Raw genomic sequence first — 13,111 nt, forward strand, 5'->3', positions numbered from 1 at the left:
CTCCCAGGTCTCATCCATGGTCGTCTGGCTCGCCTGCGACAAACTGGTGCATCCAGAATGTGACACAGGTAATTGTAGATCCTTCTCTGTTCACTAATAGTATCTCTGCATATTCTGTACATTTGTTGGGATGCCTCCTATAAGTTTATTAGAACTGCCAGAGCAACTTGAAGGTCCAGCGCATGGAAATGATCTGACATGTTTGTTTCTGTGTACTGTATGTACGTGACGTAAACGTGTACACGATGTGAGCAGATCTGACCAGAGTTTTGCGTTTTACTAAGTGTAGACAGAAACGCTACAACGGAGAGCATATACAGCTTTTCCAATCTGGAGGGTGGTTTTAGATTTTTGCGTTTTTAAGCCCAAAAACACCATCACCGTATAAACAACAGGCACTTCCAATAAAATATTTAGTCGTTCTCGTGTAAAAAGGCCCTTAGTCTGAGGTCTTCGCTCAAACAGATAACACTCTGTTCCACCTTGTGATGACATGTAATACAGAAAGTGCTCCAATGTGCTTTAAACTCCATACACCTTCACTCAGCTCATTTGGATAATTTCAGCCCTGGAAATGCCGATCTTCACTGAACAAAAAGTAAAAGGTAGCTGTTAACTTCAAAACTATCAATACACGACATCATAAGGTGGGACAGAGAATGTTGAAGGTAGACTAATAATGTAGGATTACTCAATCACACAGCTCCAGGTATGTTTTTGAGGAGGTAACAAACTTATCAAATGGAATAAAGCTCACGAGTCAATTTTGCGTAATAATTATATTTCCAAATCATTCAGTCTAGCCATGTCCTCTTCTTACACCAATGTTCTTTCACTACATCAGTGCAGAGAAATATTTATTATTTTGTGTGGAGATCTACATGCTATTGTTGTCATGATCTTGTGAAGTGCTCTATAAATAAACCTTGACTGATTCATAGATGTACAACATTAGAAAACAGAAAATACTTTGACCCAATCAAAGGCTAAAGACAAGGTCAAAATCAGGATAAAAGGAAACATACTAGTCTTACCCTAAACACATTTAAAACAACCTCTGCATTTTATTCTATTGAGCATATCTGGGACCTTCTGTGGTTTTATAGACAACTAAAATGCTATATACAAATGGACATAGCTAAGATTACAAATAGCAAGTGATCATGGGGGCGCTTCTGGCTCCATCGACACCGTTTCCAATTGACTTTACATTGAAACATTGTCACCGCTCTCTCCGTAACTGCTGCTGTGAGCCTCGTCATTTTGGTCTTAAAATGTTCGTGTTAACCTGCTCTACGTGATCCTCATGTTTCTATTTCACTATTTTCACTATTTCTCCAGAAATCAATTCCCATTCCTAATATGGAACTCAACTCCAAATTCATCCTATAATTCATTTGGCTGGAGCCTATAGGTGACATTACACTCCCTTAGTCCACATTTTTATACCGTCTTTGCTCTTAGAACAGAGGAGTTTGCAGTAGTTTCCATGCCCTGGTCTATCCGAGGTTTCACACACACACAGCCTCCCCCCTGTAGCAAAGCAAAATGTGCATGTAGTCTGCAATTATTATAAATTACACCCAAGAAAACCTCCCAGTGGCTTTTACACAGGGATGCAGGCCTGTTTTATTTGTTTGGGCCTTTTGATGTGTCCAGCTAAACAAAATGTGTGAAAATATGACTAAGAGCAAGGTCATGGACGTCAGTGGAAATACAAAGACGGACTGCCACATCAACTTTGCTTTATATAGTTCAGAGACTGTGGTGTAGGGGTAGAATACAAAAATCAGAGCACAGAAGACCAAAAAGGAGATGGTTTTGGTGAGAACTGAGTAACACAAAGGAATAAAGGGAATCAGGTTTAAAATAAGGATGTCCCGATCACATTTTTTTGCCCTCGAGTCCGAGTCATTTGAGTTTGAGTATCTGCCGATACCGAGTCCCAATTCGATACTTCTATGAAACATTATAAAATGAACAAAGCGCAAAGAATAAGATCCAGGATGTATGGGGGGGATCAGATTGTGTTTATTTCAATGTGTAGTATTTGGGCTGAACTTGTGAAAAATCTAATTTCCAAAGCTTTTTTTATTAAATTTTCTAGCCATTCACCATCATAGTTGAAAATCTTGACTTTTCACAGTCTGGTCTTGGAATGTGTAACTTAGTAAACTTAATGCACTGGACAAAACAGGTACCAGACCAGAATCAGATCAGACCCTGAGACTAGACTGCACAATCTAGAGTTTGTATATTCTATATTATATCGAAGCATGTGCATTACATTTGAAACATTTAGGCTCATCTATGACAGGGGTTTTGCAGTGATATTTACCAGCCTCTGCACGTTTACCAAACCAAACGCACATCGTGACAAACACAGATGCATTTGTGAACTTTTGTTAGACAAACTTCAGCCAAATGTGGCAGTAGGTCTGTTCTGTAGATCTGCTCTATGCTGTAGACCTGCTTTGTGCCAACACTGGAACACAAATTTACACTCGGTTTTGCTTCACGTTTCGTCTTGCTCTTCTAATCAACGCGCACTGTGGGAGGGGCTTGTGTTCGCTGTACGCAGGAAGGAGCGAGAGCATGAAAAGGTGAGGGGCGGCGTGCTGACGTGAGCCAGATGGACAGGTAGGATGTTTAGGAAGTTTAACCTGCCCTGTGATGCACGCTGGTACACGAGGGCACACGCTGTTGCAGATGAGCCGTGCATAGGGAGCGTGTGTATTTGTGATGTGCCGTAGAGTCTCTGCGGGCTGCACTGAGACGCCCCACACGCTCCTGCACCCCGGTACAAGTTTATTACCAACAGCAGCGGCCGTAATGAAATATGTTCGCACTTGTTGAGTGTCAGACCTTGAGTGAGAGACAAGACTGAGTCCAAACGCGACTCCGAGACGAGACACGGCGATCTACCCACACGACCTTGGCGATCAACTGGTAGATCGCGATCGACGTATTGAGCACCCCTGGTCTATGATATCCAAATAATACAAGATATTACCAAATAAAAACGAGATGGCAGTCCCCGGCCGCCCCCACTCCCCCGCACCGCCACCACATCAACAAACCCACCGTGGAGCACGCCACGCAACATCAATCCCACCGCTCAATAGACACTCCATGCCCCTGAACAGACCCTCACCGCTAAAAGCGGTAGCTCCACTGCGCAACATGCACACGTGCAACGACGCACAGGTGTGAACAAGGGCCACAGAACCCAAGGTAACAGCGCCTGAGCACGGCACGGACAGACAGTCGAGCTAACTGGACGTCCCTGAGCAAATCCCGAGCCTCAGAAAAACTGTTGTGTGCTGTGTGTCCTGTGTGTTATACACATATATTATTTATCCGATACCTGACCGGACCATAATGTCCGAATTCGGATCGAGTCCGCATCGGATCGGGCTAACCCTATTAAAAAAATTTAAAAAATGCTTTCTTTATTTATCAGCCCCTAATTTGCATATCTCCATGACAGCCTTTGATGTCATGTTTCAGAATTCTATCCTGACCTTTATAAGCTGTAGGAAGGTGCTCCACTAAGTTCATTTCTACAGGACAGTTGACCGAAGCAGACATATTTCTTGAGCTCTCTCAGCAGTTTAACTGAATTCCGCTAAGTTACCAAAACAAGAAGCAATACGCAGCTTATTTACAGACCTTTGGACAGGGTTGAAAAGTAAAATCCTCCACTGCTCTGACCATCATGAGCCACAATGAAAAACTGAAGTTTCGTGGTGATGATGAAGTGCTTAAGGAACTGTGCAAGACCAATGGCATAGCTTATGACAAAATTGCACATGAAGGAACATCTGTCAACTCTCTGGAGATATTCTTCTCTGATTTCCCACGCATGGTTGGACTTTCATTTTTCCCCAGACTTTGTCAGTTGACTATAGTCGGCCAGAGCTTGGAGATCATTGAAGGCTTGGAGGGCTGTCCAATGCTCCGTGAGCTCTGGGTAGCTCAGTGCCATGTTAAGGATATTACTGGCCTAGAGAGCTGTTTACAACTGAAGAAACTTTATCTTTATGATAATCAAATTAGCAAGATACAGAATTTGCAAAGGCTGGTCCATCTACAAGTCCTGTGGCTCAACAACAACTGCATCAGTGAGATACAGGGGCTTGACAACCTTGAACAACTCAGAGAATTAAATTTAGCTGCCAATTGCATTGAAATGATTGGGCGTCTGTTGGAGCCTAATGTTAATCTACAAAACCTCAACCTATCCGGAAATCGAATTAAATCATTTAAGGAACTGACCCACCTTGCTCATTTACCACAACTCACAGAGCTAGCCCTCAACGATCCAACTTCAGGTCCTAACCCAGTTTGTCTGCTGTGTAACTATGCAACACATATTCTGTATCACATGCCTGGCCTCCTTTGCCTTGATACCTATAGTGTGTCAAACAGCCAAGTCAAGGAAGTTGCTGAGTCTACTGTACTAAAGAAAATGATGTATTACAACATGCGTGTGCGCACGGTTCAGAGGATGCTGGCAGAGACCGTGCACAAACTGGCAGAGAAAAAGCAAACTGTGCTGCAGATCCCTGAAGAAAGAATCAGAACGTTAACCTATTCATTCAAAAATCTGGAGCGAGAGCTCTCACGATTGGCTGGTGACAGCAAAGTATCTACAGGACTCAGCTCAGAGGAAGCCCCGTCTGTTAGAGTACACTCTGAAGGTCAAAATAATGGCATCAGTCTAGATTCAAATTTGGAAGAAGGAATTCTCCTGAAAATGACCTCAATAAGAGAGAGACTGGCACTGTGGGGCAAAAAGATGGATGAAGTGGAAGCACTCCATGAGCGAGAGGTTGCTCATGTTAGAAGCTGTGTGGAATATGCAATCCAGTTTCTCTTGATGGAGCTAGAAAGTGTTGGAAACATTCGTTTTGAGGAAGGCTGTTCCGCCAACCCCTGGTTTTCTATCTGCTGTGACCTCCTTCATTTGCGCTTCTGTCACTCAGATTACAGGGCCTATGATGTTACTGGAGTAAAAATAAACAAAGTGATTCGTATTCACAACACTGCTCTGAGGCTTCGGTTTGAAGAGAAACTGCAGATGCTGCTCAATGATGAATCATCATCTCTTCCCCAGAATTACAGACAAAGACTGGAATACTTGTTCTATGTCCCTAACCCAGCAAAAGTCCCTGAAAAGGAGGACCTTTTGCATATTTTAGAAAATGGCTTTAAAACTGCTGAACAATTTAAGGCTCTAGGAAGAGAAGAGGCTATTCCTTTGTCCAACAGCCTGTATTTCAGTGAACAGTATCGGATTGAGAGCGCAATGTCTGACACCAGTCACAGTTCTTTCCATATTATGGATGATAGCCTTCTCTGTCATGGCTGGGTTATACTTTCCAAAGTATTTCTTGGAAACAGCACACCAATAAGAAATGGTGAATCTGTGGAAAAAAACAACTACCCCACAGCCCATTCTGTGTACCTAAACACTGGCACAAAAAACAAAACAACCACCAAAGAAGTGCCTAGCTCTCCCAGAGCACACGGATCTGAGTCCTGTCGTCAAGACAGAAAATGGTTCATATTTGACAATGAACTTGTTCTACCAGAGTACATCATATATTTTGAATATGTCACTACGAATCAAGAAAAGACTAACCATATGTATAACACAGAGAAAAATAGTACTTCTCCCAGTGAGATAGTTGTGGACAGGGAAGTGCTCAATATGGAGCCAGTGCTGAAGGCACAGCCCAAACTGTTGAGCAGGGATGAGAAGATGCTGCTAAGTGTGACTCAGGCAAATATGTCCAGTCAGATAACTGTGCTGAACTTGCATGGCAACAGTCTGAGCAAGCTGAAGGAAATTAGTCGCATTTCAACTCTCAGGCACCTCTGTATCAGCTTTAATGAATTCACACGGCTGGATGACATTCGCAGCATGCATAATCTTGAGTTTTTGGATGCCAGCTTTAATCGCTTGGTTACCCTCGAAGGAATGAAGAACTTGCCAAAGCTCAGAGACCTTGATGTGCGGTGGAACAAGCTGACCAGGGCCAGAGAAGACACAATGGTTCTGATGAAACACACACCCGTTCTATTAAGACTGGACACAAGACACAACCCATGGAAAAGGGCAAAGTCAGTTCGAAAGATCATATTGGCTGGTTTGAAGTCACTCACACGCCTGGATGATGAACTCATCACTGAAGAGGAAGCTACTGAGGCTGTTGGAGCTGCAGAGACAAGAATCACACAGACTTGTCTTTTAGTGCACTCCTCTACAAATGCTGAACGCCCACGAAGCCTCAGTCTGCTTTCTACAGCCCACTTCTTGTGCGAACTCAGTCACAATATGTGGAACAGTCTTCAGCCAGACTGGATGTCTAAGATAACAGCTCTGAACCTTGATGGCTTGAGGATTTCAAAGCTGTCTAACCTTAATGGACTAGTAAACTTGCGCTGGGCCTCCTTTAATGATAACGACATTGCCGAAGTGGAAGGACTTGACTGCTGTCTGAAGTTAGAGGAACTTTCACTAAATGACAACAACATCACTACTGTAACTGGTCTATTGAAACTCACTTCTTTAAATAGACTGAGTTTGGATGGAAATCAACTGACTTCACTAGAACCTTTGGTTTTGGAGCAGCTGTCCAGCCTCACTTTTCTCTCACTGGACAAAAACCACATCACTTCTCTCCATGGGATTCAGAGAGTCCGATCACTTTTGGAGCTGTACATCGGCAACAACCACATATCTACAACTCTGGATATCTTTTATCTGAAGGGATTAACAAATCTCATCATTCTGGATTTGCATGGAAATCCACTGGTTGAGAAATTGGAAAATTATCGCATTTATGTAGTCTTTCAAATATCTTCGTTGAAAGCTTTGGATGGCATCGCTGTGGAAGAAACTGAATGTAAAAATGCAAAGGGCATGTTTAGTGGGAGATTAACATCGGACATGGTGTTTGAGAAGCTGGGCCATTCAAAGTACTCTGAAATTACAAATCTTTCTATGGTGTCCAACTCCATAAGAATGGTTGATTTGTCCCCAGCTGACTTGTTTGACGCCCTGCAACATATAAATCTGGACCACAACAACCTCACCTCCTTCTCTGGCCTCATCTACCTGCCTAATATAAAATCTCTTAGTCTGAACTACAACCACATTGAGTCCATCTTGCCACGACGGAAGGCCCAAGCTCACCTGACAAAACGACAGCTTCTGCACAACAAAGTTCACTCCAGTGGTTACGGCCAGCAGAGACAGACCAAGAGCAACGGGGAAGCTGTACCCTTTGGCAGCCTGGAGCCGCTGATGGGGAGTCTGGAGGAGCTGCATTTGAGTCACAATGGCATCTCCAATATGGCCAATCTTCAGCTCAGCAGGCTCACCAATCTGAAGGCACTCTTTCTTCAAGGTAATGAGATCAGCCAGGTAGAGGGACTGGAAGGACTCCACCTTCTCAGAGAACTAGTGCTGGACAAAAATCTAATCAAAGTCTTTTCCGAGAACTCTTTTACTGGGCAGGGTGCACTTTTAGAACTTTCCCTGTCAGAGAACCGTGTCCGCGAGCTCAGCCACCTGGAGCACCTGACAGAGCTACGGAAGCTCTCCCTAGACTCCAACAAGCTGCAGGATACTGCAGAGTTGGAGAAACTAGAAGCCCTCCCTTCACTGACAGAACTTTGTGTGACCGGCAACCCTGTGGCCCGTAGCTCTGTGTACAGAGCAGCCGTGGTTCTGCGCCTGTCACAGCTGCAGATTCTGGATGGAGTAGTCATAACTGTAGAGGAGAGGACCAGAGCCGAGCTGCTCAACACAGAGTCCTCGCCATGCCCACAGTTCAGCACTGAGATAAACCTGTCCGGACTGTTGCCACTTATGTCACGCAACACTTTAAGAACCATAACCACCATGAGCGGAGGGCTGCAGAACCTCATCCAAGGACAGGACAGTTCATTGACTGCTGCAGATGAGACCCCACAGCATCTCAGCTACAAATCCATCCCAGATAAGAAGCACAAAACACAGTAATCCAGCTAGGAGTGAGATGAGATCAACGCGCAGAACTGGAGGGAGCCTGTCCATTACTGGTTTAGCTATGACATATGCCCAACGAGAGTAGAATTCGGATCGAGTCCGCATCGGATCGGGCTAACCCTATTAAAAAAATTTAAAAAATGCTTTCTTTATTTATCAGCCCCTAATTTGCATATCTCCATGACAGCCTTTGATGTCATGTTTCAGAATTCTATCCTGACCTTTATAAGCTGTAGGAAGGTGCTCCACTAAGTTCATTTCTACAGGACAGTTGACCGAAGCAGACATATTTCTTGAGCTCTCTCAGCAGTTTAACTGAATTCCGCTAAGTTACCAAAACAAGAAGCAATACGCAGCTTATTTACAGACCTTTGGACAGGGTTGAAAAGTAAAATCCTCCACTGCTCTGACCATCATGAGCCACAATGAAAAAATGAAGTTTCGTGGTGATGATGAAGTGCTTAAGGAACTGTGCAAGACCAATGGCATAGCTTATGACAAAATTGCACATGAAGGAACATCTGTCAACTCCCTGGAGATATTCTTCTCTGATTTCCCACGCATGGTTGGACTTTCATTTTTCCCCAGACTTTGTCAGTTGACTATAGTCGGCCAGAGCTTGGAGATCATTGAAGGCTTGGAGGGCTGTCCAATGCTCCGTGAGCTCTGGGTAGCTCAGTGCCATGTTATATTACTGGCCTAGAGAGCTGTTTACAACTGAAGAAACTTTATCTTTATGATAATCAAATTAGCAAGATACAGAATTTGCAAAGGCTGGTCCATCTACAAGTCCTGTGGCTCAACAACAACTGCATCAGTGAGATACAGGGGCTTGACAACCTTGAACAACTCAGAGAATTAAATTTAGCTGCCAATTGCATTGAAATGATTGGGCGTCTGTTGGAGCCTAATGTTAATCTACAAAACCTCAACCTATCCGGAAATCGAATTAAATCATTTAAGGAACTGACCCACCTTGCTCATTTACCACAACTCACAGAGCTAGCCCTCAACGATCCAACTTCAGGTCCTAACCCAGTTTGTCTGCTGTGTAACTATGCAACACATATTCTGTATCACATGCCTGGCCTCCTTTGCCTTGATACCTATAGTGTGTCAAACAGCCAAGTCAAGGAAGTTGCTGAGTCTACTGTACTAAAGAAAATGATGTATTACAACATGCGTGTGCGCACGGTTCAGAGGATGCTGGCAGAGACCGTGCACAAACTGGCAGAGAAAAAGCAAACTGTGCTGCAGATCCCTGAAGAAAGAATCAGAACGTTAACCTATTCATTCAAAAATCTGGAGCGAGAGCTCTCACGATTGGCTGGTGACAGCAAAGTATCTACAGGACTCAGCTCAGAGGAAGCCCCGTCTGTTAGAGTACACTCTGAAGGTCAAAATAATGGCATCAGTCTAGATTCAAATTTGGAAGAAGGAATTCTCCTGAAAATGACCTCAATAAGAGAGAGACTGGCACTGTGGGGCAAAAAGATGGATGAAGTGGAAGCACTCCATGAGCGAGAGGTTGCTCATGTTAGAAGCTGTGTGGAATATGCAATCCAGTTTCTCTTGATGGAGCTAGAAAGTGTTGGAAACATTCGTTTTGAGGAAGGCTGTTCCGCCAACCCCTGGTTTTCTATCTGCTGTGACCTCCTTCATTTGCGCTTCTGTCACTCAGATTACAGGGCCTATGATGTTACTGGAGTAAAAATAAACAAAGTGATTCGTATTCACAACACTGCTCTGAGGCTTCGGTTTGAAGAGAAACTGCAGATGCTGCTCAATGATGAATCATCATCTCTTCCCCAGAATTACAGACAAAGACTGGAATACTTGTTCTATGTCCCTAACCCAGCAAAAGTCCCTGAAAAGGAGGACCTTTTGCATATTTTTAGAAAATGGCTTTAAAACTGCTGAACAATTTAAGGCTCTAGGAAGAGAAGAGGCTATTCCTTTGTCCAACAGCCTGTATTTCAGTGAACAGTATCGGATTGAGAGCGCAATGTCTGACACCAGTCACAGTTCTTTCCATATTATGGATGATAGCCTTCTCTGTCATGGCTGGGTTATACTTTCCAAAGTATTTTCTTGGAAACAGCACACCAATAAGAAATGGTGAATCTGTGGAAAAAAACAACTACCCCACAGCCCATTCTGTGTACCTAAACACTGGCACAAAAAACAAAACAACCACCAAAGAAGTGCCTAGCTCTCCCAGAGCACACGGATCTGAGTCCTGTCGTCAAGACAGAAAATGGTTCATATTTGACAATGAACTTGTTCTACCAGAGTACATCATATATTTTGAATATGTCAATACGAATCAAGAAAAGACTAACCATATGTATAACACAGAGAAAAATAGTACTTCTCCCAGTGAGATAGTTGTGGACAGGGAAGTGCTCAATATGGAGCCAGTGCTGAAGGCACAGCCCAAACTGTTGAGCAGGGATGAGAAGATGCTGCTAAGTGTGACTCAGGCAAATATGTCCAGTCAGATAACTGTGCTGAACTTGCATGGCAACAGTCTGAGCAAGCTGAAGGAAATTAGTCGCATTTCAACTCTCAGGCACCTCTGTATCAGCTTTAATGAATTCACACGGCTGGATGACATTCGCAGCATGCATAATCTTGAGTTTTTGGATGCCAGCTTTAATCGCTTGGTTACCCTCGAAGGAATGAAGAACTTGCCAAAGCTCAGAGACCTTGATGTGCGGTGGAACAAGCTGACCAGGGCCAGAGAAGACACAATGGTTCTGATGAAACACACACCCGTTCTATTAAGACTGGACACAAGACACAACCCATGGAAAAGGGCAAAGTCAGTTCGAAAGATCATATTGGCTGGTTTGAAGTCACTCACACGCCTGGATGATGAACTCATCACTGAAGAGGAAGCTACTGAGGCTGTTGGAGCTGCAGAGACAAGAATCACACAGACTTGTCTTTTAGTGCACTCCTCTACAAATGCTGAACGCCCACGAAGCCTCAGTCTGCTTTCTACAGCCCACTTCTTGTGCGAACTCAGTCACAATATGTGGAACAGTCTTCAGCCAGACTGGATGTCTAAGATAACAGCTCTGAACCTTGATGGCTTGAGGATTTCAAAGCTGTCTAACCTTAATGGACTAGTAAACTTGCGCTGGGCCTCCTTTAATGATAACGACATTGCCGAAGTGGAAGGACTTGACTGCTGTCTGAAGTTAGAGGAACTTTCACTAAATGACAACAACATCACTACTGTAACTGGTCTATTGAAACTCACTTCTTTAAATAGACTGAGTTTGGATGGAAATCAACTGACTTCACTAGAACCTTTGGTTTTGGAGCAGCTGTCCAGCCTCACTTTTCTCTCACTGGACAAAAACCACATCACTTCTCTCCATGGGATTCAGAGAGTCCGATCACTTTTGGAGCTGTACATCGGCAACAACCACATATCTACAACTCTGGATATCTTTTATCTGAAGGGATTAACAAATCTCATCATTCTGGATTTGCATGGAAATCCACTGGTTGAGAAATTGGAAAATTATCGCATTTATGTAGTCTTTCAAATATCTTCGTTGAAAGCTTTGGATGGCATCGCTGTGGAAGAAACTGAATGTAAAAATGCAAAGGGCATGTTTAGTGGGAGATTAACATCGGACATGGTGTTTGAGAAGCTGGGCCATTCAAAGTACTCTGAAATTACAAATCTTTCTATGGTGTCCAACTCCATAAGAATGGTTGATTTGTCCCCAGCTGACTTGTTTGACGCCCTGCAACATATAAATCTGGACCACAACAACCTCACCTCCTTCTCTGGCCTCATCTACCTGCCTAATATAAAATCTCTTAGTCTGAACTACAACCACATTGAGTCCATCTTGCCACGACGGAAGGCCCAAGCTCACCTGACAAAACGACAGCTTCTGCACAACAAAGTTCACTCCAGTGGTTACGGCCAGCAGAGACAGACCAAGAGCAACGGGGAAGCTGTACCCTTTGGCAGCCTGGAGCCGCTGATGGGGAGTCTGGAGGAGCTGCATTTGAGTCACAATGGCATCTCCAATATGGCCAATCTTCAGCTCAGCAGGCTCACCAATCTGAAGGCACTCTTTCTTCAAGGTAATGAGATCAGCCAGGTAGAGGGACTGGAAGGACTCCACCTTCTCAGAGAACTAGTGCTGGACAAAAATCTAATCAAAGTCTTTTCCGAGAACTCTTTTACTGGGCAGGGTGCACTTTTAGAACTTTCCCTGTCAGAGAACCGTGTCCGCGAGCTCAGCCACCTGGAGCACCTGACAGAGCTACGGAAGCTCTCCCTAGACTCCAACAAGCTGCAGGATACTGCAGAGTTGGAGAAACTAGAAGCCCTCCCTTCACTGACAGAACTTTGTGTGACCGGCAACCCTGTGGCCCGTAGCTCTGTGTACAGAGCAGCCGTGGTTCTGCGCCTGTCACAGCTGCAGATTCTGGATGGAGTAGTCATAACTGTAGAGGAGAGGACCAGAGCCGAGCTGCTCAACACAGAGTCCTCGCCATGCCCACAGTTCAGCACTGAGATAAACCTGTCCGGACTGTTGCCACTTATGTCACGCAACACTTTAAGAACCATAACCACCATGAGCGGAGGGCTGCAGAACCTCATCCAAGGACAGGACAGTTCATTGACTGCTGCAGATGAGACCCCACAGCATCTCAGCTACAAATCCATCCCAGATAAGAAGCACAAAACACAGTAATCCAGCTAGGAGTGAGATGAGATCAACGCGCAGAACTGGAGGGAGCCAGTCCATTACTGGTTTAGCTATGACATATGCCCAACGAGAGTAGAATTCGGATCGAGTCCGCATCGGATCGGGCTAACCCTATTAAAAAAATTTTAAAAAATGCTTTCTTTATTTATCAGCCCCTAATTTGCATATCTCCATGACAGCCTTTGATGTCATGTTTCAGAATTCTATCCTGACCTTTATAAGCTGTAGGAAGGTGCTCCACTAAGTTCATTTCTACAGGACAGTTGACCGAAGCAGACATATTTCTTGAGCTCTCTCAGCAGTTTAACTGAATTCCGCTAAGTTA

The 13,111-nt window shown here is 44.2% G+C and overlaps 3 protein-coding genes across 3 annotated transcripts in view; 2 read left to right on the forward strand and 1 right to left on the reverse strand.

Annotated features, from left to right (window-relative positions):
- The window catches only part of dock4b (dedicator of cytokinesis 4b), a 279,898-nt gene that overhangs the window by 107,267 nt on the left and 159,520 nt on the right, over window positions 1-13,111 (reverse strand).
- LOC129408927 (leucine-rich repeat-containing protein 9-like) lies at window positions 3,719-8,035 on the forward strand. The gene has a single exon (XM_055153701.1). It carries the CDS (start codon window positions 3,719-3,721, stop codon window positions 8,033-8,035), a length of 4,317 nt encoding a protein of 1,438 aa, XP_055009676.1.
- On the forward strand, window positions 8,457-12,771 carry LOC129408928 (leucine-rich repeat-containing protein 9-like). The gene is given in 4 exon segments (XM_055153704.1): window positions 8,457-8,727; window positions 8,730-9,934; window positions 9,936-10,127; window positions 10,129-12,771. Coding segments are annotated over 4 exon segments (4,311 nt in total).

The sequence above is a fragment of the Boleophthalmus pectinirostris genome, unplaced genomic scaffold (genome assembly GCF_026225935.1).
Source record: "Boleophthalmus pectinirostris isolate CB_2022bp ecotype Guang Dong unplaced genomic scaffold, ASM2622593v1 HiC_scaffold_18, whole genome shotgun sequence".
Classification (NCBI taxonomy): domain Eukaryota; kingdom Metazoa; phylum Chordata; class Actinopteri; order Gobiiformes; family Gobiidae; genus Boleophthalmus; species Boleophthalmus pectinirostris.